This window comes from Heterodontus francisci, chromosome 12, assembly GCF_036365525.1.
Source record: "Heterodontus francisci isolate sHetFra1 chromosome 12, sHetFra1.hap1, whole genome shotgun sequence".
In the NCBI taxonomy this organism is placed as follows: Eukaryota; Metazoa; Chordata; class Chondrichthyes; order Heterodontiformes; family Heterodontidae; genus Heterodontus; species Heterodontus francisci.
Genome location: NC_090382.1, coordinates 101,499,188 through 101,523,739, shown reverse-complemented (window position 1 = coordinate 101,523,739; position 24,552 = coordinate 101,499,188). Strand labels below are relative to the sequence as shown.

At 44.0% G+C, this 24,552-nt stretch overlaps 1 protein-coding gene across 13 annotated transcripts in view; it reads left to right on the top strand.

Annotated features, from left to right (window-relative positions):
- The window catches only part of LOC137376020 (prolyl 4-hydroxylase subunit alpha-2-like), a 132,929-nt gene that overhangs the window by 91,634 nt on the left and 16,743 nt on the right, over positions 1 to 24,552 (top strand). For 6 of the 13 annotated variants that reach the window (XM_068043940.1, XM_068043938.1, XM_068043941.1 and 3 more), the window contains 3 exons: positions 4,615 to 4,668; positions 20,425 to 20,484; positions 20,559 to 20,624. In XM_068043940.1, the coding sequence (XP_067900041.1) occupies positions 4,615 to 4,668; positions 20,425 to 20,484; positions 20,559 to 20,624 (180 nt within the window). The remainder of the gene's footprint in view (positions 1 to 4,614; positions 4,669 to 20,424; positions 20,485 to 20,558; positions 20,625 to 24,552) is intronic. The other 7 variants (XM_068043943.1, XM_068043946.1, XM_068043942.1 and 4 more) reach the window with 2 other exon arrangements.

The window sequence follows — 24,552 nt, the reverse complement described above, 5'->3', positions numbered from 1 at the left end:
CCCTCCGTTATCTTGAGGTCATCCAAAACTCTACTGTCCATATCCTAACTCGTATCAAGTCCTGTTCACCCATCATCCCCGTACTTGCTGACCTACACTGGCTCCCAGTTAAGCAACATCTCAATTTTAAAATTCCTTACTTTCAAGTCCATCTAAGACCTTACTCCTCCCTATCTATGTAATCTCCTCCAGCCCTACAATCCTCCAAGATTTCTGTGTTCCTTCAATTCTGGCCTGTTCAGCATCCCAGATTTTAATTGTTCCACATGCAATGTTTCAGCTGCAAAGGCCCTAAGCTCTGGAATTCCCTCCATAAGCCTTTTCCTCTCTTTCATCCTTTAAGACCCTCCTTAACCTCAAATCATGTGCAGCTTCCACAGTGCGGACTGCGACACCAACCACTTCCTGGTGTGCAGCAAGGTTAGACTCAAACCAAAGAAGCTGCATCATTCCAAGCAGAAAGGCCACCCGCGCATTAACAGCTGTTACATAAGTTTCTAAATTCACTTGAAAAAGCCCTTCAAAACACTCCTACAGGGGATGCAGAGACCAAGTGGGCCCACATCAGAGACGCCATCTATGACTCAGCAATGGCCACCTATGGCAAACGTGTGAAGCAGAATGCAGACTGGTTTCTTTCTCACTTTGAAGAGCTGGAACCTGTCATAGCCGCTAAGCGCATTGCACTGTTGAACTACAAGAAAGCCCCCAGTGAGTTAATATCCATAGCACTTAAAGCAGCCAGAAGCGCTGCACAAAGAACAGCCAGGTGCTGTGCAAATGACTACTGGCAACACCTATGCAGTCATATTCAGCTGGCCTCAGACACCAGAAGCATCAGAAGAATGTATGATGGCATTAAGAGAGCTTTTGGGCCAACCATCAAGAAGATTGCCCTTCTCAAATCTAAATCGGGGACACAATCACTGACCAATGCAAGCAAATGGACCGCTGGGTGGAGCACTACCTAGAACTGTACTCCAGGGAAAATGTTGTCACTGAGACCACCCTCAATGCAGCCCAGTCTCTGCCAGTCATGGATGAGCTGGACGTACAGCCGAGAAAATCGGAACTCAGTGATGCCATTGATTCTCTAGCCAGCGGAAAAGCCCCTGGGAAGGACGGCATTACCCCTGAAATAATCAAGAGTGCCAAGCCTACTATACTTTCAGCACTCTACGAACTGCTTTGCCTGTGCTGGGACGAGGGAGCAGTACCACAGGACATGCGCGATGCCAATATCATCACCCTCTATAAGAACAAGGGTGACTGCGGTGACTGCAACAACTACCGTGGAATCTCCCTGCTCAGCATAGTGGGGAAAGTCTTCGCTTGAATCACTTTAAACAGACTCCAGAAGCTGGCTGAGCGTGTCTACCCTGAAGCACAGTGTGGCTTTCAAGCAGATAGATCCACCATTGACATGCTGTTCTCCCTTCGCCAGCTACAGGAAAAATGCCGCGAACAACAGATGCCCTTCTACGTTGCTTTCATTGATCTCACCAAAGCTTTTGACCTCGTCAGCAGACGTGGTCTCTTCAGACTGCTAGAAAAGATCGGATGTCCATCAAAGCTACTAAATATCATCACCTCATTCCATGACAATATGAAAGGCATTATTCAGCATAGCGGCACCTCATCAGACCCCTTTCCTATCCTGAGTGGCGTGAAACAGGGCTGTGTTCTCACACCTACACTGTTTGGGATCTTCTTCTCACTGCTGCTCTCACATGCGTTCAAGTCTTCAGAAGAAGGAATTTTCCTCCACACAAGATCAGGGGGCAGGTTGTTCAGCCTTGCCCGTCTAAGAGCGAAGACCAAAATACGGAAAGTCCTCATCAGGGAACTCCTCTTTGCTGACGATGCTGCATTAACATCTCACACTGAAGAGTGTCTGCAGAGACTCATCGACAGGATTGTGGCTGCCTGCAACGAATTTGGCCTAACCATCAGCCTCAAGAAAACGAACATCATGGGACAGAACGTCAGAAATGCTTCATCCATCAATATCGGCGACCACGCTCTGGAAGTGGTTCAAGAGTTCACCTACCTAGGCTCAACTATCACCAGTAACCTGTCTCTCGATGCAGAAATCAACAAGCGCATGGGAAAGGCTTCCCCTGCTGTGTCCAGACTGGCCAAGAGAGTGGGAAAATGGTGCAGTGACACAGAACACAAAAGTCCGAGTGTATCAAGCCTGTGTCCTGAGTACCTTGCTCTACGGCAGCGAGGCCTGGACAACGTATGTCAGCCAAGAGCGACATCTCAATTCATTCCATCTACGCTGCCTCTGGAGAATCCTTGGCATCAGGTGGCAGGACCGTATTTCCAACACAAAAGTCCTCGAGGCGGCCAACATCCCCAGCATATACACCCTACTGAGTCAGCGGCGCCTGAGATGGCTTGGCCATGTGAAGATGGCAGGATCCCCATGGACACATTGTAGAGCGAGCTCGTCACTGGTATCAGACCCACCGGCCGGCCATGTCTCAGCTTTAAAGACGTCTGCAAACGCAACATGAAGTTCTGTGACATTGACCACAAGTCGTGGGAGTCAGTTGCCAGTAATCGCCAGAGCTCGCGGGCAGCCATAAAGGCGGGGCTAAAATGTGGCGAGTCGAAGAGACTTAGCAGTTGGCAGGAAAAAAAGACAGAAGCGCAAGGGGAGAGCCAACTGTGTAATAGCCCCAACATCCAATTTTATCTGCAGCACCTGTGGAAGAGTCCTCACTCTAGAATTGGCCTTTATAGCCACTCCAGGCGCTGCTTCACAAACCACTGACCACCTCTAGGTGCTTACCCATTGTCTCTCGAGACAAGGAGGCCAAAGAAGGAGTAGAAGAACCTACCTCTTTGACTTTTGGTTGGTCATCTGCCTAATATCTCCTCATGTGGCTCAATGTCAAATTTTGTTTGGTAATGCTCTTGTGAAGCAACTTGGGATGTTTTACTGCGTTAAAAGTGCTATATAAATATATGTACTTGTGAGTATTAAGTATATAAAAATAAAAGAACCATTTTTGGTTAGTCTGCAGCAAAAGCAAGAAACCTGAGTGGTCATTCACATTTAGCAGTGACTGAATTAGGAGCGGGTCCTGAACCGAGGGCACTCGTTAACATGAAATTGGCTTAATGCCTTTATTAGCCGGCCACCAGAAATGCCTGAATGTAAAAAGATCAAGTGAGTGCTACGTGGATTGAGATGTTCGTTAGCAAGAGTTATCATCGAGTTCTGACATTTTGAATGCCAATTGTGGGTATTTTTGCATGGGAACATTAAGGGTGGTCAGTTTAGGTTCTGAGGGAGGAAAAAGAAAATCATGTAATCCGGTTGCTGTTTTGTCTCTAGGCTTTTTTAAAAATTTCTCCTTCCACTTATTGAGAAGTTGGTAACTTATGCCCTGGTAGTCTTCCACAAAGGGGCTAGTAATCAGATGGTATCTTGGCCACACATGGTGAATGGGGACATGAGAAAAAACATTTTTATGTAGCGAGTTGTTATGATCTGGAATGCACTGCCTGAAAGGTTGGTAGAAGTAAGATTCAATAACATTCCAAAAGGAACTGGACAAATACTGGTGGAAAATTTCCATGGCTGTAGGGAAAGAGCAAGGGAATGGACTAATTATCTCTTGCTTTTGGAGAGTGGGAACAGGCAAGACAGACCGAATGGTCGTCTCCTCCCCTGTATCATTCTGATTCTATAATCACCAAACTGTTCAGCTCCGGAAGGCTATCCCAGCCAAGGATGATCCTGTCTTCACCTGGCATCTACACATGGCACGTTTTGCAGCAGAAGTCACCAGCAGAAAACCAGGGAAGCCTGGCCAATTACTGTAGAGAAGAAAGAAATCTTCAAGGCACATCATTAACAATGAGACCTAAACAAAAGCATCACCTGAACTTTGGGAATATGTGATCAGCATTCTCTCAGTCCAGAATATGTTATTTTATGTAACTGAGACGATTTAATGCTTAGATATTAAGATGCTGGAAAGCTGCTTGTCATCTGAATATGTCAAGGGGCTAAAGCAGCAGTAGGTCACATGAGAGTTGAGACTCAGTAATGTGTTTACACGTCTACAGGTAATTGACCTAGTTTGTGCAACCTTGAACGGAAATTGTCTCCACCACAGGAATCACCCTGAATGGAGACATTCCCACAGATAGAATGCATTCCAAAATAAAATAGCACAGCACAGATAAAGACCATTTGACCCATCGTGTTTCTGCTAGCTCTTTGAAAGAGATGGTTTTTGTTGAATGTAGGTCGGCTTTCTAATTTTCTCCTCCAATATTCAGTGTATCCGAATAAAAAACTGACAGAAAATCCATACACCACCTTTTAAAATGTTTTTGGTTGCCAAAGAGTTAAATGCTGGGGTGGGGGGAGCAGGACACACGTGACTTCACCACGAGTGAAGCCAACCACAGCATCTTTACAAGCTTTACGTAGAATCTGTTCAATGATGTTTTGTGGTCGGAAAGGTTGCTGTTTTGTGGTGTGATATTAACACCACAGCTGAGTTGTGTTGTTGCATAGGCTGCTGGCTGCATCCTCTCTGAGCGTTCCATAGCCCTTCCGCCTCTCACGAGTCTGTTTCTTTGTTACAGGTGGCAAATTACGGAGTAGGAGGACAGTACGAGCCTCATTTCGATTTTTCCAGAGTAAGTGGCCGTAATACTCATTGAGAGCTTGACTGAAAACTTGTTTTCAATTGGATATCTGCTCTGGAGTGCAGCTGTTCAGCCTCTGGCACCTGGGCCATGGATTAAGGTCACATCACTGCCCAAAATTTCTAACTCCGTTCGCAATGAATGACCTGTCCAAAATCTGAATAATCAGTAAAAATGTGGCAGGTTGCCCCTTTTTTATACACTGTGGGAAGCAATTTATTGAAACTGGATTCAGCTGTTGGTAAAATGGTGAAACCCATTTGGTTCATACCTCACAGAAGCACTGATTTTTAACTCACGCCTATTATGCTGCATTCTGCTTTGACCATATTCATAAAATGCCCATTTATTCTGCACTAATCTCTCGCATTATCACTAAAACTTCCAAGTTCCTCTCCTATTGCTCAGCTTAAGGTTGTCAACACTCCATGATTACCCTGGAGTCTCCAGGACTCTGCTGCTGCAAGAAACAACAAAGCGACATAAAAAAATTGTGCGTTTTATTCATTTTCGTTGAACACTTATTTATTAGTTCTACAAATATTAGAGCTGAAGAAAAGAGGATGTTTGACTGAGCGTGGCAGTTGGAGGTGAGCGGCCAAAAGAGGGGGATGATGCAGATATTGTATTTAAGGATGAGGGGTGTGAAGTATTGGATGTGATAAACATAGGGAGACAGGAATTATTAATGGGATTAGCATCCTTGAAAGTTGATAAATCACTAGAGCCGGATGAAATGTACCCCAGGCTGTTAAAAGAAGCAAGAGAGTAAATAACGGAAGGTCTGACCATCATTTTCCAGCCCTCGCTGGATAGAGGTGTGGTGCCGGAGGATTGGAGGACTGTTAAAGTTGTACCTCTGTTTAAAAAGGGAGTGACGGATAGACCAAATAATTACAGGCCAGTCAGTCTAACCTCAGTAGTGGGAAAATTATTGGAATCGATTCTGAGAGACAGGATAAACTGTCACTTAGAAAGGCACAGATTAATCAAGGACAGTCAGCATGGATTTATTAAGGGAAGACCTTGTCTGACCCACTTGATTGAATGTTTTGAAGAAGTAACAAGGAAGATAATGAGGCTAGTGCCTCATGGATAGTGGTCTACATGGATTTCAGCAAGGCTTTTGACAAGGTTCCACATGGCAGACTGGTGAAAAAAATAAAATCTCATGGGATCCAGGGAAATGCAGCAAGGTGGATACAAAATTGGCTCAGTGGCAGTAAACAACAGGTGATTGTTGACAGGTGTTTTTGCGACTGGAGGACTTTTTCCAGTGGAGTTTCGCAGGGCTCAGTACTGGGTCCCCTGCTTTTTGTGGTATATATTAACCATTTGGACGTAAATGTAGGGGGCATGATCAAGAAATTTGCAGACGACACAAAGATTGGCCATGTGGTAGATAGCGAGGAGGATAGCTGTAGGCTGCAGGAAGATATTGATGGTCTGGTCAGATGGGAGAAAAATGGCAAATGGAATTCAGCTTGGAGAAGTGTGAGGTGATGCATTTGGGGAGGTCAAACAAGGCAAAGGAATACACGATTAATGGGAAAATATTGAGAAGTGTAGAGGAAGTGAATGTCCACTGATCCCTGAAGGAGCAGGACAGGTTGATAAGGTGGTTAAGAAGACATATGGAATCCTTTCCTTTATTAGCCGAGGTATAGAATATAAGAGCAACGAGGTTTTGCTGGAACTGTAATAAATCATTGGTTAGGTCACAACTTGTGTGCTGTGTGCAGTTCTGGTCACCTCATTACAGCAAGGATGTAATTGCATTCGAGAGGGTACAGAGGAGATTTATGAGGATGTTGGTGGGATTGGAAAAATCCAGCTATGAGGAAAGATTGGAATGGCTGGGGATGTTCTCCTTGGAACTGAGAAGGCTGAGGGGAGATTTGATTAAAATGTACAAAATTGTGATGGGCCTAGATAGAGTGGAGGTGAAGGGCCTATTCACATGAGCAGCGAGGTCAGTGAGTAGGGGGCATAGATTTAAAGTGATTGGTAGAAAGATTAGAGGGGAGATGAGGAAACATTTTTTCACCCAGAGGGTGGAGGGGGACTGGAGCTGACTGCCTGAAATGGTAGTTGAGGTAGAAACCTTCAACTCATTCAACAGGAGTCTGGATATGCACCTCAAGTGCCGTAATCTGCAGGGCTATGGACCAAATTCTGGAAGATGGGCGGATTGTTTTTTTGGCCAGCACAGACACGATGGGCCAAGTGGCCTTTTTCTGTGCCATAAACTTACTGTGATGAAGCCTCCAGGAATATGTCCAACCAGAGTTTGTAACACTTGCTGTATGTGGTTTGTCACTCTGAGCTTTCCCCGCACTCAATCAGAGTAACATAAGAAACAAGAGGAGGCCATTTAGTCCCTCAACGCTGTTCTTGCATTCAATATGATCATGGCTGATCCATATACCTGCCTTTGTTCCATATCCCTCAATATCTTTTGTAAACAAAAATCTAACAAGTCAGTTTGAAATTACCATTTGCAGAAGGGAGGTCCAAACTTCTACCACCCTTCGTTTGTAAAAATGTATCCTAATTTCACTCCTGAAAGGTCTGGTTCTAGTTTTTAGATTATGCCTCCTAGTTCTGGACTCCCCAACTAGCAGAAATAGTTTATCTCTAACTACTCTATTTGTTTCCCTTAAAATGTTGGAAACTTCGATCAAATCACCCTTTAATCTTCTAAATTACAGGAAATACAAGCCTAGTTTGTTTAATCTCTTCTCATATCTTCACCCTTGGGGTGTAGGTTTCATTCTAGTAAATCTACATTGCCATTCCTCCAATGCCTATATATAGTTCATAAGGTACGGTGCCCAGAACTGCCATACAGCTATGGCCTATCACTCTGATCTCAATGTGCCTTTTGATTTTGCATTCTTTGAATGTTTGGGGGATAGTCCTACATTAACGAAATAATGCAACACACTTCCACCTGTATGTTAGGCATACAGACATAAGAGCTCACTTGTTTAATGTAGGGAGCATCTCTTTCATTGTTTGTCTTGTCATTGTGCCATCTGATTTTTAAAAAATATATATTTATCATTGCTCAAGCATTTCAATAAAATACCTAGCTGTGGTGATCCAGGGATAACTGAAAATACATCTATTTTACCGCGTTAGCCCTTGCTAGCCATTCCCAGCAGACTGACATTGTGGGCTGGATTTTCAAGTCCTGCCAAGGGTGGGAACGGAGAAGGACAGGCCTGGGAATACTGGCACTGGCTGGTGTGCCAGTTTCCCAATGGAGATACTGGCACTGGCCACTTTTGCCGAGGCGGGTTTGGGGCTGGCAGGGCTACCTGCCCTCACGAGGTGGGCAGCCAGTTAGGCTCATTAAGACCTTTGTTAACCACAGTTAAAGAAGGCTGATTGGAATTTTCCAGGCGGCCTCCAGTTTCCTGACCAGATCGGGGGTGGGGGGGGTGGGGGGCGGCAATTTAACTGCTCGGAGGCGGGTACCACGCCCTCCCTGGGTGCGGGGACAGCCACAGCGGTGACCTGACTGCTGAATCTTTTTTTATTTAAAGTTTTAACAAAGTTGATGAGAGGGCTCCTCCATGTTGAAGTGCCCTCTCAGTTACTTACCCATTACTACAGCCTGCTGCTGCCCTCAAGCTGGAAGGCTTCTGATTGTCCCTTCAGTTTTGAGAGCCCAACAGCTGCCCCTAATTGGACAGCAAGTGTGTCTCTATGCCAATTAAGAGGGCACCTCGTGAAAATCCCAAAGGGTTCTGTTTTCACTCAGGGGCTGTTACGGGACCCAGAAATAGTTCCGACTCCTGTTTGCCACCCTGGGAGGAAAAATCTAGCCCTGTGTGTTTCCTGGAAACTTCCTTTTTTTTATACTTTTCTGTTTGGCCAGCTGAGCTTGGGTTCATAAGCTTGGACCGCTTTTGCTCGGTTTAACACTTGTTGAGTTTGAACATGTTACCAAAAGATTGTGCAGCTGTAAAGTCTCACTGGTTCTTCCTGTCTGTGGAGCAAAACTTTAAAAAGCTGCTTTGTGTTATCACAGGTGCTCTTGCCACTTTTTACGGATCAGCGTATTGAATAGGCACAGAAAAAAAAATATTATTAGCAGGGAATAAAATCACATTTTTATGAAAGATCCAATTGATAATTAGAAATACTCTTTAGATCAAGTTGCAGAAATGAAGTGTGAACTTTTCAGACACAAAAGTGAAGCTGAATGCTAAATATTTAGTCAGTATTCTGTTAGATGGGGAATTTGAATCCTTTTATTCAAAGGGCAGCACAGTGGCGCAAAGGGCGGCACAGTGGCGCAGTGGTTAGCACCGCAGCCTCACAGCTCCAGCGACCCGGGTTCAATTCTGGGTACTGCCTGTGTGGAGTTTGCAAGTTCTCCCTGTGTCTGCGTGGGTTTTCTCCGGGTGCTCCGGTTTCCTCCCACAAGCCAAAAGACTTGCAGGTTGGTAGGTAAATTGGCCATTACAAATTGTCCCTAGTATAGGTAGGTGGTAGGGAAATATAAGGACAGGTGGGGGGGATGTGGTAGGAATATGGGATTAGTGTAGGATTAGTATAAATGGGTGGTTGATGGTCGGCACAGACTCGGTGGGCCGTAGGGCCTGTTTCAGTGCTGTATCTCTAAACTAAACTAAACTATTCACAAACTGCTTAACATGTTCCTGCAAAATTCCTCTGTGGTGCATTTTACTATATTTGTTAAAGACTGTTAAAATGGCATACAAATAAATTTTACACAAATGCATTAAAGAGATGCATTACCAGAGGGAATGAAAGCCCCATCCTGGCTTTGAATAATGGTGCTTATTGTGATCAGGTATTCAGGAACTGACTTGAAACTCTCATCACTGCAATATTAAAATGGCTTACTAAATAAAGTGCAAGTTGTGCTCCCAATCAATTTTTTCTGGCAGTGGCACTCGTTTAAAAAAATAATTTATTTTTCATGTGCAGTCAATGGCATAGGATTTTAAGATAGTCTAGTCCAGCTTTACATTTGGAATGAGTGCTGTACACAAACATATGTCAGACTTAGATGGTAGCTCTTTTCTGTAACTTAAAAATACAATGGCCTAAGGCACCTTAACATTCATACCAGTCTCAATGGTGGGACAGCACAGTAGCACCTGAGAACCAATCACGCTGAGAGCAGATGCTAGAATCACAAAAAGCAGACACCTCTTTGTGTTCACCCATCAAGAGGATGTCAGAGGTACACAGGGGACAGTAATGTCTTGAAACTAAACCCTTGAGATGAAAGCCACCATTTTCCAGTAGTTTTTAGTGATCTATGACCATCGATCCCTAAACCTCTCTGCTTCTCCATAGTTCCTAGCCTCTGTGTAACACAATAGTTCGGCCTCAGCTGGAGTATTGGTTCCAGTTCTGGGCGCCGCACTTTAGGACAGACGTGAGGGCATTGGAGAGAGTACAGAAAAGATTCACGAGAATGGTTCCAGGGATGAGGAATTTCAGTTATGAAGATAGATTGGAGAAGTTAGGACTGTTTTCTTTGGAGAAGAGAAGGCTGAGAGGTGATTTGATAGAGGTATTCAAAATCATGAGGGGTCTGGACAGAGTAGATAGAGAGAAACTGTCCCCACTCATGAAAGGATCGAGAACGAGAGGGCACAGATTTAAAGTATTTGGTAAGAGAAGCAAAAGTGACATGAGGAAAAACTTTTTCATGCAGCGATTGGTTAAGGTCTGGAATGCGCTGCCTGAGAATGTGGTGGAGGCAGGTTCGATTAAAGCATTCAAAAGGGAATTAGGCAGTTATGTGAAAAGGGAGAATGTGCAGGGTTATGGGGAGAAGGCAGTGGAATGGAACTGAGGGAATTGCTCTTTCAGAGAGCCAGTGTGGACATAATGGGTCGAATGGCCTCCTTCTGCACTGTAACAATTCTGTGATCCTCTTGCCATTTAGAAAATACTATGATCTAACTTCTATTTTATTTAGAGATACAGCACTGAAACAGACCCTTCGGCCCACCGAGTCTGTGCCGACCAACAACCACCCATTTATATTAATTCTACATTAACCCCATATTCTCTACCACATCCCCACCATTCTCCTACTACCTACCTATACTAGGGGCAATTTATAATAGCCAATTTACCTATCAACCTGCAAGTCTTTGGAGGTGGGAGGAAACCAGAGCACCCAGCGAAAACCCACGCAGACACAGGGAGAACTTGCAAACTCCACACAGGCAGTACCACTGCGCCGCCCCATAGATCTAATGTTCTTGCACTTCCCCATAGTGAACTCCATCTGCCAGTTTTGCCCATTCACTGAATCCATCAATGTCCCGTTGCAATTTTCTGCTCCCATTTTCTTTACATTATTGTGCTGCCTAATTTAGTGTCAATAGCAAACTTGGATATATGGCTCTCCTTCATTGGTGAGAGGAGATGCCCGCCATGACCTCCGAAGCCGAGAAGGTCCCGCCGCATTTTACTGGCAGGGGCGAGGCCTCGGTGTGGCGGAGCCTTCATTTTAATATTAATTTGAATGATTTTACCTTAATTTTAATGTACCTTGTCCCAGTGGCCGTCCCACGCCACTATTCCGTCAGCCATCGGCCAGAACTCCCGCGCCCTCGGAACTCCATTTGGAGTTCTGAGGCGTGACGCTGGTGGGGGGTGGGGGGGGAGTGAAATCTTCAGGTCAGGAGGGGTATGGGGTTGGGGATTAATGCTCCGATTGGTTGTAGGGATGGTGAGAAGGGGTTGAGGGTCAAATGTTCTGAAGGTGGCGGGGAGTGAAAGTTCGGCATTTTCAAAAGTGTTTTTGGGGGTGGATATGTCAATTTATTAAATGAGAACTCTCAAAATTCAGCCGGAAATGACATGTCCTATAAGAGCAGTGACGGTAAGAGAAACCGTTGTGTAACATGTCATATGAACAAAGGAACAGTGGTAAGCAGGAAAAGACCCTCTCCTCTGTTCCATCCTGCAATTCCACACAATTGCGTTCCCTTGTCCATCACAACACTGTATTTAGATTCTGCCTGAAACCATGCAATCTCATGAGCAAGGCAACAAATGAGATAAAAATCCAGCACAATTTGGGGGAAAAAAATCTTAATAAACGCCCCTCAGACCCCTTTCGGCGACCATTGCTAGTCAGCTAATCAAGGTGCAGAAAAGATTTTATGAGAATGGCTCTAGGGTTTGGGGACTTCAGTCATGTGAATAGGTTAGAGAAGCTGGGATTGTTCTCCCTAGGGAAGAGAGGGTTGAAAGGAGATTTGATAGAGGTGTTCAAAATCATGAAAGGATCTGGACAGACTAGATAGAAACTGTTCCTATTGGTGGAAAGGTCGAGATGCCAATGATTTAAGCTGATTGGCAAATGAATAAAAGTGACATGAGGAAAATCTTTTTTATGCAGTGAGTAGTTATGATCTGGAATGTACTTCCTGAGAGTGTGGTGGAGGCAGATTCAATCATGGCTTTCAAAAGGGAATTGGATAAGCACCTGAAGGAGGAAGAAAATATAGGACTACAGGGAAATGGCCAGGCAGTGGGACTAACTGAGTTGCTCTTGCAGAGAGCTGGCACGGGCTTGATGGGCTGAATAGCCTTCTGTGCAGCACCATTCTATGATTCTAGTAGATCACTTTGATCCCTGATGATATTATGCAATACCTACCTTTTTGTATGATGTGGTCTCAACCCTAACAGAAACAATTCAGTGAATTGGGGCATTCACCACAGAAGCCCACAGCCTATTCATCCTGTCCACTGTTCTCTGGGAAATACATGTACGATTGGAGTAAGAATGAAATGATGGGGCCACTGTGAGCAGAATGTGTAAATAGAAGAGCTCAGAATGGATAAGCTCTTATGAATAGGGTCAGGAGGAGGGAGAGTGAAGGGCATTAGTTGATTCAACAAGTGGTTAACTGCAGCTCAGATTTAATGGATTTCACCATCATTTATATCCAGTTCCAAAAACAGCTCCTCAACTGTGTTTTAAAAAAAAAAGGGATGATCTCAGAACTTCACTATTGGCCCTTTCATGGAACCTCTTCATTTGGACTTCCTAAAATAGTAAAAAAAAGTAAACTAGCAGATATGTGTCTGTTGAACACAAGTCATAATTATTCTGGTCAACAGCTGGGCAGGGAAAACCTGGGAATTATTACATTCTTTAAATAATTCGCAAGAAAAGAGATTAAACCACAATATCCTTAAAAAGGCAAATGAAAAGAGAAGTGACCATCAATTTAAGTTTGTCATCTAGTTAGGATTTTGCCTATTTGTACCTTTTTAATGCAGCTAGTCAATAAGGTTCTGTCCCGCCACAGTCTGCCTGCTTCAATGGGTGCTTGGAGCTCAGGGTCATTGCCCGAAAGGTGGACTGATACACCGCACCAAACAACATGAAAAAAGGAAAGAAGGTACCAGCCCTTCGCTTTGCAAGCTGGAACGTCAGAACTATGTGTCCTGGCCTGTCGGAAGACCTTACACAAATCAACGATTCTCGGAAGACCGCCATCATTAACAACGAGCTCAGTAGACTCAATGTGGACATTGCAGCACTTCAGGAGACTCGCCTCCCCGCGAGTGGCTCTCTAGCAGAGCAAGACTACACCTTCTTCTGGCAGGGCAGGGATCCTGAAGAACCAAGACAGCATGGAGTGGGCTTCGCCATCAGAAACTCCTTGCTCAGCATGATAGAGCCTCCCTCAAATGGCTCGGAACGCATACTGTCCATCCGACTGCTCACCACCTCTGGTCCAGTACACCTACTCAGCATCTATGCTCCAACACTCTGTTCCGCACCTGAAGCTAAAGACCAGTTCTATGAACAACTCCACAACATCATTAGCAGCATCCCCAACACCGAACACCTATTCCTGCTGGGGGACTTTAATGCCAGGGTTGGGGCCGACCATGACTCATGGCCCTCCTGCCTTGGGCGCTATGGCGTTGGAAGGATGAATGAGAACGGGCAGAGACTGCTTGAGTTGTGTACCTATCATAACCTCTGCATCACCAACTCGTTCTTTCACACTAAACCCTGTCACCAGGTTTCATGGAGGCACCCAAGATCACGTCGTTGGCACCAGCTAGACCTCATTGTCACAAGGCGAGCCGCCTTAAACAGTGTTCAAATCACACGCAGCTTCCACAGTGCGGACTGCGACACCGACCACTCCCTGGTGTGCAGCAAGGTTAGACTCAGACCAAAGAAGTTGCATCATTCCAAGCAGAAGGGCCACCCGCGCATCAACACGAGCAGAATTTCTCACCCACAGCTGTTACAAAAATTTCTAAATTCACTTGTAACAGCCCTTCAAAACACTCCCACAGGGGATGCTGAGACCAAGTGGGCCCACATCAGAGACGCCATCTATGAGTCAGCTTTGACCACCTACGGCAAAAGTGCGAAGAGAAATGCAGACTGGTTTCAATCTCATAATGAAGAGCTGGAACCTGTCATAGCCGCTAAGCGCATTGCACTTTTGAACTACAAGAAAGCCCCCAGCGATTTAACATCCGCAGCACTTAAAGCAGCCAGAAGCACTGCACAAAGAACAGCTAGGCGTTGCGCAAACGACTACTGGCAAAACCTATGCAGTCATATTCAGTTGGCCTCAGACACCGGAAACATCAGAGGAATGTATGATGGCATGAAGAGAGCTCTTGGGCCAACCATCAAGAAGATCACCCCCCTCAAATCTAAATCGGGGGACATAATCACTGACCAACGCAAACAGATGGACCGCTGGGTTGAGCACTACCTAGAACTGTACTCCAGGGAGAATGCTGTCACTGAGACTGCCCTCAATGCAGCCCAGCCTCTACCAGTCATGGATGAGCTGGACATACAGCCAACCAAATCGGAACTCAGCGATGCCATTGATTCCCTAGCCAGCGGAAAAGCCCCTGGGAAGGACAGCATTACCCCTGAAATAATCAAGAGTGCCAAGCCTGCTATACTCTCAGCACTACATGAACTGCTATGCCTGTGCTGGGACGAGGGAGCAGTACCCCAGGACATGCGCGATGCCAACATCATCACCCTCTATAAAAACAAAGGTGACCGCGGTGACTGCAACAACTACCGTGGAATCTCCCTGCTCAGCATAGTGGGGAAAGTCTTTGCTCGAGTCGCTCTGAACAGGCTCCAGAAGCTGGCCGAGCGCGTCTACCCTGAGGCACAGTGTGGCTTTCGTGCAGAGAGATCGACTATTGACATGCTGTTCTCCCTTCGTCAGATACAGGAGAAATGCCGTGAACAACAGATGCCCCTCTACATTGCTTTCATTGATCTCACCAAAGCCTTTGACCTCGTCAGCAGACGTGGTCTCTTCAGACTACTAGAAAAGATCGGATGTCCACCAAAGCTACTAAGTATCATCACCTCATTCCATGACAATATGAAAGGCACAATTCAACATGGTGGCTCCTCATCAGAGCCCTTTCCTATCCTGAGTGGTGTGAAACAGGGCTGTGTTCTCGCACCCACACTTTTTGGGATTTTCTTCTCCCTGCTGCTTTCACATGCGTTCAAATCCTCTGAAGAAGGAATTTTCCTCCACACAAGATCAGGGGGCAGGTTGTTCAACCTTGCCCGTCTAAGAGCGAAGTCCAAAGTACGGAAAGTCCTCATCAGAGAACTCCTCTTTGCTGACGATGCTGCTTTAACATCTCACACTGAAGAATGCCTGCAGAGTCTCATCGACAGGTTTGCGTCTGCCTGCAATGAATTTGGCCTAACCATCAGCCTCAAGAAAACGAACATCATGGGGCAGGATGTCAGAAATGCTCCATCCATCAATATTGGCGACCACGCTCTGGAAGTGGTTCAAGAGTTCACCTACCTAGGCTCAACTATCACCAGTAACCTGTCTCTAGATGCAGAAATCAACAAGCGCATGGGAAAGGCTTCCACTGCTATGTCCAGACTGGCCAAGAGAGTGTGGGAAAATGGCGCACTGACACGGAACACAAAAGTCCGAGTGTATCAGGCCTGTGTCCTCAGTACCTTGCTCTACGGCAGCGAGGCCTGGACAACGTATGCCAGCCAAGAGCGACGTCTCAATTCATTCCATCTTCGCTGCCTTCGGAGAATACTTGGCATCAGATGGCAGGACTATATCTCCAACACAGAAGTCCTTGAAGCGGCCAACATCCCCAGCTTATACACACTACTGAGTCAGCGGCGCTTGAGATGGCTTGGCCATGTGAGCCGCATGGAAGATGGCAGGATCCCCAAAGACACATTGTACAGCGAGCTCGCCACTGGTATCAGACCCACCGGCCGTCCATGTCTCCGTTATAAAGACGTCTGCAAACGCGACATGAAATCGTGTGACATTGATCACAAGTCGTGGGAGTCAGTTGCCAGCATTCGCCAGAGCTGGCGGGCAGCCATAAAGACAGGGCTAAATTGTGGCGAGTCGAAGAGACTTAGTAGTTGGCAGGAAAAAAGACAGAGGCGCAAGGGGAGAGCCAACTGTGCAACAGCCCCAACAAACAAATTTCTCTGCAGCACCTGTGGAAGAGCCTGTCACTCCAGAATTGGCCTTTATAGCCACTCCAGGCGCTGCTTCACAAACCACTGACCACCTCCAGGCGCGTATCCATTGTCTCTCGAGATAAGGAGGCCCAAAAGAAAAGAAAGTAGTTCCTAGAGGCAGAAACCTCTCTGCTTCCTTACTTAGAGAGACATTTTATTGTCCCATTTCCTGCATGTGCAGTAGCAAAATTAAGAGGCAATAAATATGCACTAATCATTGTAATCGCTTAAAACCACCTCCTTGCCATAAGGAGAAAATTGGATTCTGCTTGGCATCTTCAAGTCTTAACATTAACACTTCTTGATAGTAAATGAAGTGTTCACTGGTCCACAATGAGCTTTGTATTGAATTTAACAGAGTTTTGTACTATCCAGTTTGTCTTTCAGACTTCTTATAGTACTTAAAATTTTTGACATCAAGGCACATGAATGATATCTGTACATATGAACAAACATACGAACATACAAATGAGGAGCAGGAGTAGGCCACTCAGTCCCTCAAGCCTGCTCCGCCATTCAACAAGATCATGGCTGATCTGATTGTAAATTCAACTCCACATTCCCACCTACCCCCAATAACCTTTCACCCCCTTGCTTATCAATAATCTATCTACCTGTGCCTTAGAAATATTCAAAGACTCTGCTTCCATTGCCTTTTGAAGAAGAGAGTTCCAAAGACTCACGACCCTCTGAGAGACAACATTTCTCCTCATCTCTATGTTAAATGGATAACCCTTTATTTTTAAACAGTGACCCCTAGTTCTAGATTCTCCCACAAGGGGAAGCATCCTTTCCACATCCACCCTGTCAAGATCCCTCAGAATCTTACATGTTTCAATCAAGTCAGCTCTTACTCTTCGAAACTCCAGCACATATAAGCCTAGTCTGTCCAACCTTTCCTCATCAGACAACCCACCCATTCCAGGTGTTAGTCTAGTAGACCTTCTCTGAACTGCGTCCAATGCATTTGCATCCTTCCTTAAATAAGGAGACCAATACTGTGCACAGTATTCCAGATGTGGTCTCACCACTGCCCTGTATAATTGGAGCATAACCTCCCTACATTTGTACTCAACTCCCCCCACAATAGACGATAACATTCTATTAGCTTTCCTAATTACTTGCTGTACCTGCATACTAACCTTTTGTGATTCATGCACTAGGACACCCAGATCCCTCTGCATCTCAGAGCTCTGCAATCTCTCACCGTTTAGATAATATGCTTCCTTTTAATTCTCCCTGCCAAAATAGACAATTTAACATTTTCCCACGTTATACTCCATTTGTCAGATCTTTGCCCACTCACTTAACCTATCTATATCCCTTTGTAGCCTCCTTACGTCCTCTTCACAAGTTACTTTCCTACCTATCTTTGTGTCATCAGCAACCATACCTTTGGTCCCTTCATCTAAGTCATATATATAAATTGTAAAAATTTGAGACCCCAGCACTGATCTCTGCGGCACACCACTCATTACATCTTGCCAACCAGAAAATGACCCATTTAGGCCTACTCTCTGTTTCCTGTGAGCAAGTCAATCTTCTATCCATGCCAAAATGCTACCCCCTACCACAATGAGCTTTTATTTTCCACAATAACCTTTGATGTGGCACCCTTATCATATGTCTTCTGCAAATCAAAGTACAGTACATCCACCGGTTCCCCTTTATCCACAGCACATGTTACTTGTTCAAAGAACTCCAGTAAATTGGTTAAACATGATTCCCTTTCACAAAGCCATGTTGACTCTGCCCGATTACCTTGAATTTTTCTAAGTGCCCTGCTATAACATCTTTAATAATAGCTTCTAACATTTTCCCTATGACAGATATTAGGCTTACTGGCCTGTAGTTTCCTGCTTCCTGTCCCTCTCCGTTTTTGAATAAAGGAGTTACATTGGCTATTTTGCAATCTAATGGAACCTTCCCCCGAATCTAGGGAATTTTTGAAAATTAAAACCGATGCATCAACTATCTCACTAGCCACTTCTTTTAAGATCCTAGGATGAAGTCCATCAAGACCTGGGGACTTGTCAGCTCGCTGTTCCAACAATTTGCACAGTACTACATCCCTGGTGATTGTAATTTTTATGAGTTCTTCCCTCCCTTCCATTTCCTGATTTACAGCTATTTCTGGGATGTTACTTGTATCCTTCACGGTGAAGACTGATGTAAAATACCTGTTTATCTGCCATCTCCTTATTTTCCCTTATTAATTCCCCAGACTCACTTTCTATAGGACCAGTGCTCACTTTGTTAACTCTTTTCTTTTTTAAATATCTATAGAAACGCTTACTGTTTATTATATTTCTAGCCAGCTTTCTCTCGTACTTTAATTTTTCCCTCCTTATTAATCTTTTAGTCATTCTTTGCTGCTTTTTATATTCTGTCCAATCTTCTGACCTGCCACCCATCTTTGTGCAATTATACACTTTTTCTTTAAGTTTGATACTATCTTTAACTTTTTTAGTTAACCCACGGATGGTGGGTCCTCCACTTGGAATTTTTCTTTCTTGTTGGAATGTATCTATTCTGTGTATTCTGAAATATCCCCTTAACTATCTGCCACTGCATCTGTATTGACCTATCTGTTAACCTACTTTGCCGGTTCACTTTATCTAGCTCTGCTTTCCTGCCCTCATAATTGCCTGTGGTGCAATAATTTCCTTTTATCAGTCTGATCTCTGAATGAATTGAGAATCTCTTGATAGAATAGAATTTGAATACTGCCATGTCCCACCTTTACAAGGCCCCCTTTTCAACAGTCTTAATGATTTGCTTCATTGCTACATCAAATTTCATCTGTTGTTGCATATTAAGATGAGAGAAGTAAAGTTTATGTTGTTCAGCTGTGCTGGCAATGCAATCTGAATGCTTCCCAAATTGAAATGCATCATTTGAGAATTAAATATGGTATTGACTGTTCCAGTCTTGCAGAATGCCCAGGAGACTCATAGAAATAGGTATAATCTCCCAATCTCTCAACTGTCAAGTGAAACTTACAAAGTATTTTTCCTTGATTTCTGTGATGGTTACTTAAATGGATATTGGAACATCTAACTAGATCTGTTATATTTAACTTATCACAAAGATGTTATAAATCAAGAAAACTATGGTTCTCTGCTGTCCCAGTCTGTAACAAATTTTAGGAAATTCTAATCATGTAGGGTTCCTTAAATTTAATGAGAAATCTCCAGAGGTCTACAAAATGAACTATTCCCATTTAAGGATCTTATTCCATTGCATCTGTGTCCGGTAAATGTAAGGGGAGCAGCTACATTCCTTGGCCTGGTTGCCTTTGACAGACTGTGAATGGAATAACCTTGAAAAGAGTTTTGCCTGACTACTGATCAGCTGTCTTCTCCATTGTCAAGGTATAATTGAATGGTAATTTAAAACAGTATGTTAAATCTTTAACCTCCTTCAGTCCAGTCCAGCCACCTATTATCAGCTGCAGGGTACTGGCTTATGCTTCCTAGTGGATGGTTGAATAAAACCTAGGGTTGTGATTGGCTGGCATTCGTCTATTCATGGTATTGGTTGACATGTTCAAAATCCTTAACCATTCTGTGTAAATGGAAGAGAAAAAAATCTATTAAAACACATAAATTCCTGTCAACAAAACAAAGATGTTAAGCTTGAATAAATGACTAGGCCCCAACCATCGACTATGGTCATTGCCATGGATCAAACTTTGGAATTGGGGACTCTGAAGCCCTCTGCAGTCATTTCGCTGGTTCCCTAATGCCATGCGGCTGCTCAGTCACACAATACTGAATCATTGCTTAATTCTATTGCCTATTTCCATTCATCAATTAACCTGTTCACCAGCACAAATCCACAATAAAGTTGGAATAGAATGTCTCCCTTGAAAGCATCTTTATTTGAGAAAATTCAAATTGAACCTTCTCAGGTTTCCATTCCTGGTAACATTGAATTCATTCCTAGTTATCCATTGTTTCTCACAACAATCTAGACTGAAAACTCCTCTTGCACAAGCTGAATCTCTCTGCATTCAGCCAATGTCTGTAGCACAGACCCAATTCCATAAATAGAGGCCCGTTCAAAAATAGTAAACCAAGAATTTAAATACAACTTTTTGCAGGGATTTGTGTGGTGAAAGCAGCCAATGAGGCTTTAAAGCCTTAACGGAAAGAAGTCTAGGATAAACTTGTTTTTTGAAATGAAATCTGTTGCAGCGTCCATTCGACAGCAATCTTGCGACGCAGGGGAATAGACTAGCCACGTTTCTAAATTATGTAAGTACCAACGAGTGGCCATCCATGGTGCGTGCTCTTGCTGTGTGTGTATTCATTTTCATTTCATTTTATAGAAAGATGAACCTGATGCTTTCAAAGAATTAGGCACTGGAAATCGTCTTGCCACTTTTTTAAACTATGTAAGTATATGTGATGATCAGTTGGGTAGGAGGGACACTTAATAACCAAATGGTTCAGCAGGTAAGTTAATCCCATCATTCGGAGCTTCTTGTGCTACGAATGTAAGAGGAGCCGATGAAGAGGGAAGATGTTCCTGTTAGTGCGCATGGACATATTGGATCATTTGGATGCACTGCACAAAGAAAAACAGGCTTTTGTAAGGAAACCTGCTCAAGTTTGCATCTATTCATTCCAAAAGAACAGAAAATTGATATGCATGCAATGCAGTGATTCTCCCACTCTGATTTGCTCTAAACACTGTGCCCTAAACAATGTAATATGGGCATCTCAACAGCTGGAAAATCTGTCCCTATATTTCTATATTGCATCCAGTAATGGTACCAAATACTTTCTGGATGGTATTAACAATGTACCATTAATACCATCCTCTAACCAGCTATCCAAAGCCAAAAGTGTGACATGTCCATTTAAACAATATGTATTTATACAGCACTCCTCTCATTTCAGAGTGCTTTACAAATGGGATAGGTAAACACCAAGCAGAACTTGAAGGAATATAGGATGTAGGGACAAAGATATTGTTAAAAAGACAGGTTTCTAACAAGCTTTTGATGGCACAGGGGGAGGGAGTAAGGGAAAGTGGTTTTGCAAGAGAACGTCGAAGGTAGTGGAGCAGAGGGAGAAAGAAATGACAGTCAGAGGAAGGAAGGGTGCAGGCAGTGACAGCACAAGAAAAGATTCCCCACGTAGGCTGGAGTGAGGTTGTCTCAACACCATCTATCTGTATAATCTGTGTTGGAATTCAACAGTGTCAGAATTTTGGCATTATAATGAGGTAATAGAATGATGTAGAATTCTACAGTACAGAAGGAAGACATCACTCCTGTGCCAGTCTTCTGAAGACGAGACCCACTTAGTTCCATTTCTTGCTCTTTTCCTATAACCTTTTCAAATTGCATCAGACGTTTGCTTGAGACTCTCATGGTGACCTGCCCTTGATAATTTCCCACCAGCACGAGTACTTGTAAGCAAACAACAGCATAAAGGATGTGAACTTTATGCCTCCAACAGTATCTGGGACCCAGGTTTTCATGAGTTCCAGGTGCTGCCAGCGGAGGCCTCCATTTCTGGTGGGTCTCCAGTTGGTTCAGCAGGAACTAGCAGCACGCTATATAATATGGGGGAGAAACAGGGAGAGCAACACTCGGGTCACTGGTCTCCATTTGAGGGCTGCCCCTCTGCCCCAACCCCCAGCACTTTTACAAGCGTCATAAAACATTATCACAAGCTGTCAGAAAGGAACCCTTCTGTTTGTTCTGAACTTATCTCTGAAGCTGGAATTTAAGGAGATACATGTTAGTGTAGCGCTCAATCCTGAGGGATTTTAGTACAGTTATAAAGTTAATCAAATAACTGATTGTGGCTATTGGCATCAAAGCATAGATATATTGGTATTAATAAATAATGAATAATGTGAGTGGTTTACCTCCTGAAAGCAGACTTCCAAGCATCCATTATCAGTGGAAAGGATATTAATAATTCAATAAATATTGAATCTTTCCGGTCTCCCTGTTCTCTGTAGGTTTTTACTTTTAGGGGCAAAAAGTTCTGTATTAATGTTTAAAAGGGGTTTGCTGACCTGGGCATATTGACTTTAGTTAGTCATGTAAAAATATCCACAACTGCACAGATGTTTGCTCAGACTCGCCCCCCCGTCTGTGTATAATCCAGCCCAGCAATCGGAGTGACCCAAAACAGCACTAAGAACAATATCCCAAAGCACAGGGATCCACCATCAATTTCTGGAGCATTTCACTTTCTTTTGCTTTTATCTGATTCTATAATACTGTTGTTGGTCCTATCAGCAAAATGGCACACAGTTTTTATTGAGTTGCCAATATTCTGCTGCACTAGGCTACTTCTGTATGTCATGGGAACCTTATCCATTTTGCAAGGTCATTAGAGGAGTAAATTAAAGGATTACCCCAGATTTTAATGAGACACGTTTCTAATTATATATTTATAATTGACAGATTGGTGATGGAATCCTAATCGCCATGATTCCACCATCACTCACTGCCAATCTTGAGCTTTCTTTGCATTATTTCCCATCTTCTAATTTTTTTTGAACTTCTACCCATCCTTCGGCTACACAGTTAAACTAAACCCTTGTTCTGGTAGCTCAGATAGCTACTAAGTCCGTGGTTTACTGCTTTAGCACTCGCCAGCTGGTGATTTTCCCATTCGTTAGTGAATGGCTGTCAGACAATCGTGGGTTGGTGCGTGCATGAGTGGAAAACCCTAGCTTAAAGATCCAGTGGCAATCTTCGAGGAATGTTCTGGCTGGCATTCCTCCTTCTACCTATGAAACGAAAAGCAGATTACTTGGCTGTTCCTTCCGATGCTGTTTGTGGGACATTGCTGCTGCTGAATGGTTGCCATGTCTGCCTACATAACGGTAGTTGCTCCATAACTCTGAAAGAAATGAAATATGGCAAGTGCTTTGAGACACTTTGATACGATAAGTCACCACACATATGCAAATATCATAATTTCATAGTCATGCTCATCATTAAGATTCCACATGTAGATTATCATTTTCAAAGTTGGAAAGCTGATCTAAAAGATTTGCAGGACAAAAACTTGATGAAAAGTCAAGCCGCACTCCTCAGAATCTGACATTACCTCAGAAGATGGAGTACTAATGATGCTTTTATATTTGACGCTCAGATCACAGGAAAGTGACATTTGTGAACCGACCTGCAATGTTTACATTGCTAAAACTGGCTGCCTTTTTCTTAATGGCAGAATTGTTAAAATAGTTCTTGCACTGTATACATGGAGTGCCTAGACATGGCTCTCCCATATACTGAACTACAGAAGCACAAACATAAAAGTGCCTTACAAAGGCACAGTGGCGCAGTGGTTAGCACCGCGGCCTCACAGCTCCAGCGACCCGGATTCAATTCCGGGTACTGCCTGTGTGGAGTTTGCAAGTTCTCCCTGTGTCTGCGTGGGTTTCCTCCGGGTGCTCCGGTTTCCTCCCACATGCCAAAGACTTGCAGGTTGATAGGTAAATTGGCCATTAGAAATTGCCCCTAGTATAGGTAGGTGGTAGAGATAATATAGGGACAGGTGGGGATGTGGTAGGAATATGGAATTAGTATAGGATTAGTATAAACGGGTGGTTGATGGTCGGCACAGACTCGGTGGGCCAAAGGGCCTGTTTCAGTGCTGTATCTCTAAACTAAACTAAACAACTCAATCACTGAACTCAGATCCACATGGTCAGGCTGAGTGCAATTGCCTCATCCCCATTCCATGACAAGGAATGTACTTTGTGATTGTAGCCTCTGCACATGTACTATGTCATGTGCATATCTAATGCTCTGACCTGCCATCTCCCAATGTGTTATTAATTTGTGGCAGGTAGAATCGAGGACGCAGTAACAATTCCAGTAAATGTTTACATCCTCTAAAATAAATCCACATGAAACCTACTTCAGAGACAAGGAGTGGGTGTTGCTTCTGGCAAATGGAGTCCTTCTTCAGACCGGCAAATGGAGTCCTTCTTCAGACCAACAAATGCAGGTTATTTATTCGTCACTGAGAAAACCTATGCCAAATGGTGTAGTAATGATTATTTAGTGCATGCTGCCTGATTTAGTTTAGTTTAGAGTTTAGTTTAGAGATACAGCATTGAAACAGGCCCTTCGGCCCACTGAGTCTGTGCCGACCATCAACCACCCATTTATACTAATCCTACACTAATCCCATATTCCTATCACATCCGCACCTGTCCCTATATATTTCCCTACCACCTACCTATACTAGGGGCAATTTATAATGGCCAATTAACCTATCAACCTGCAAGTCTTTGGCATGTGGGAGGAAACTGGAGCACCCGGAGGAAACCCACGCAGACAC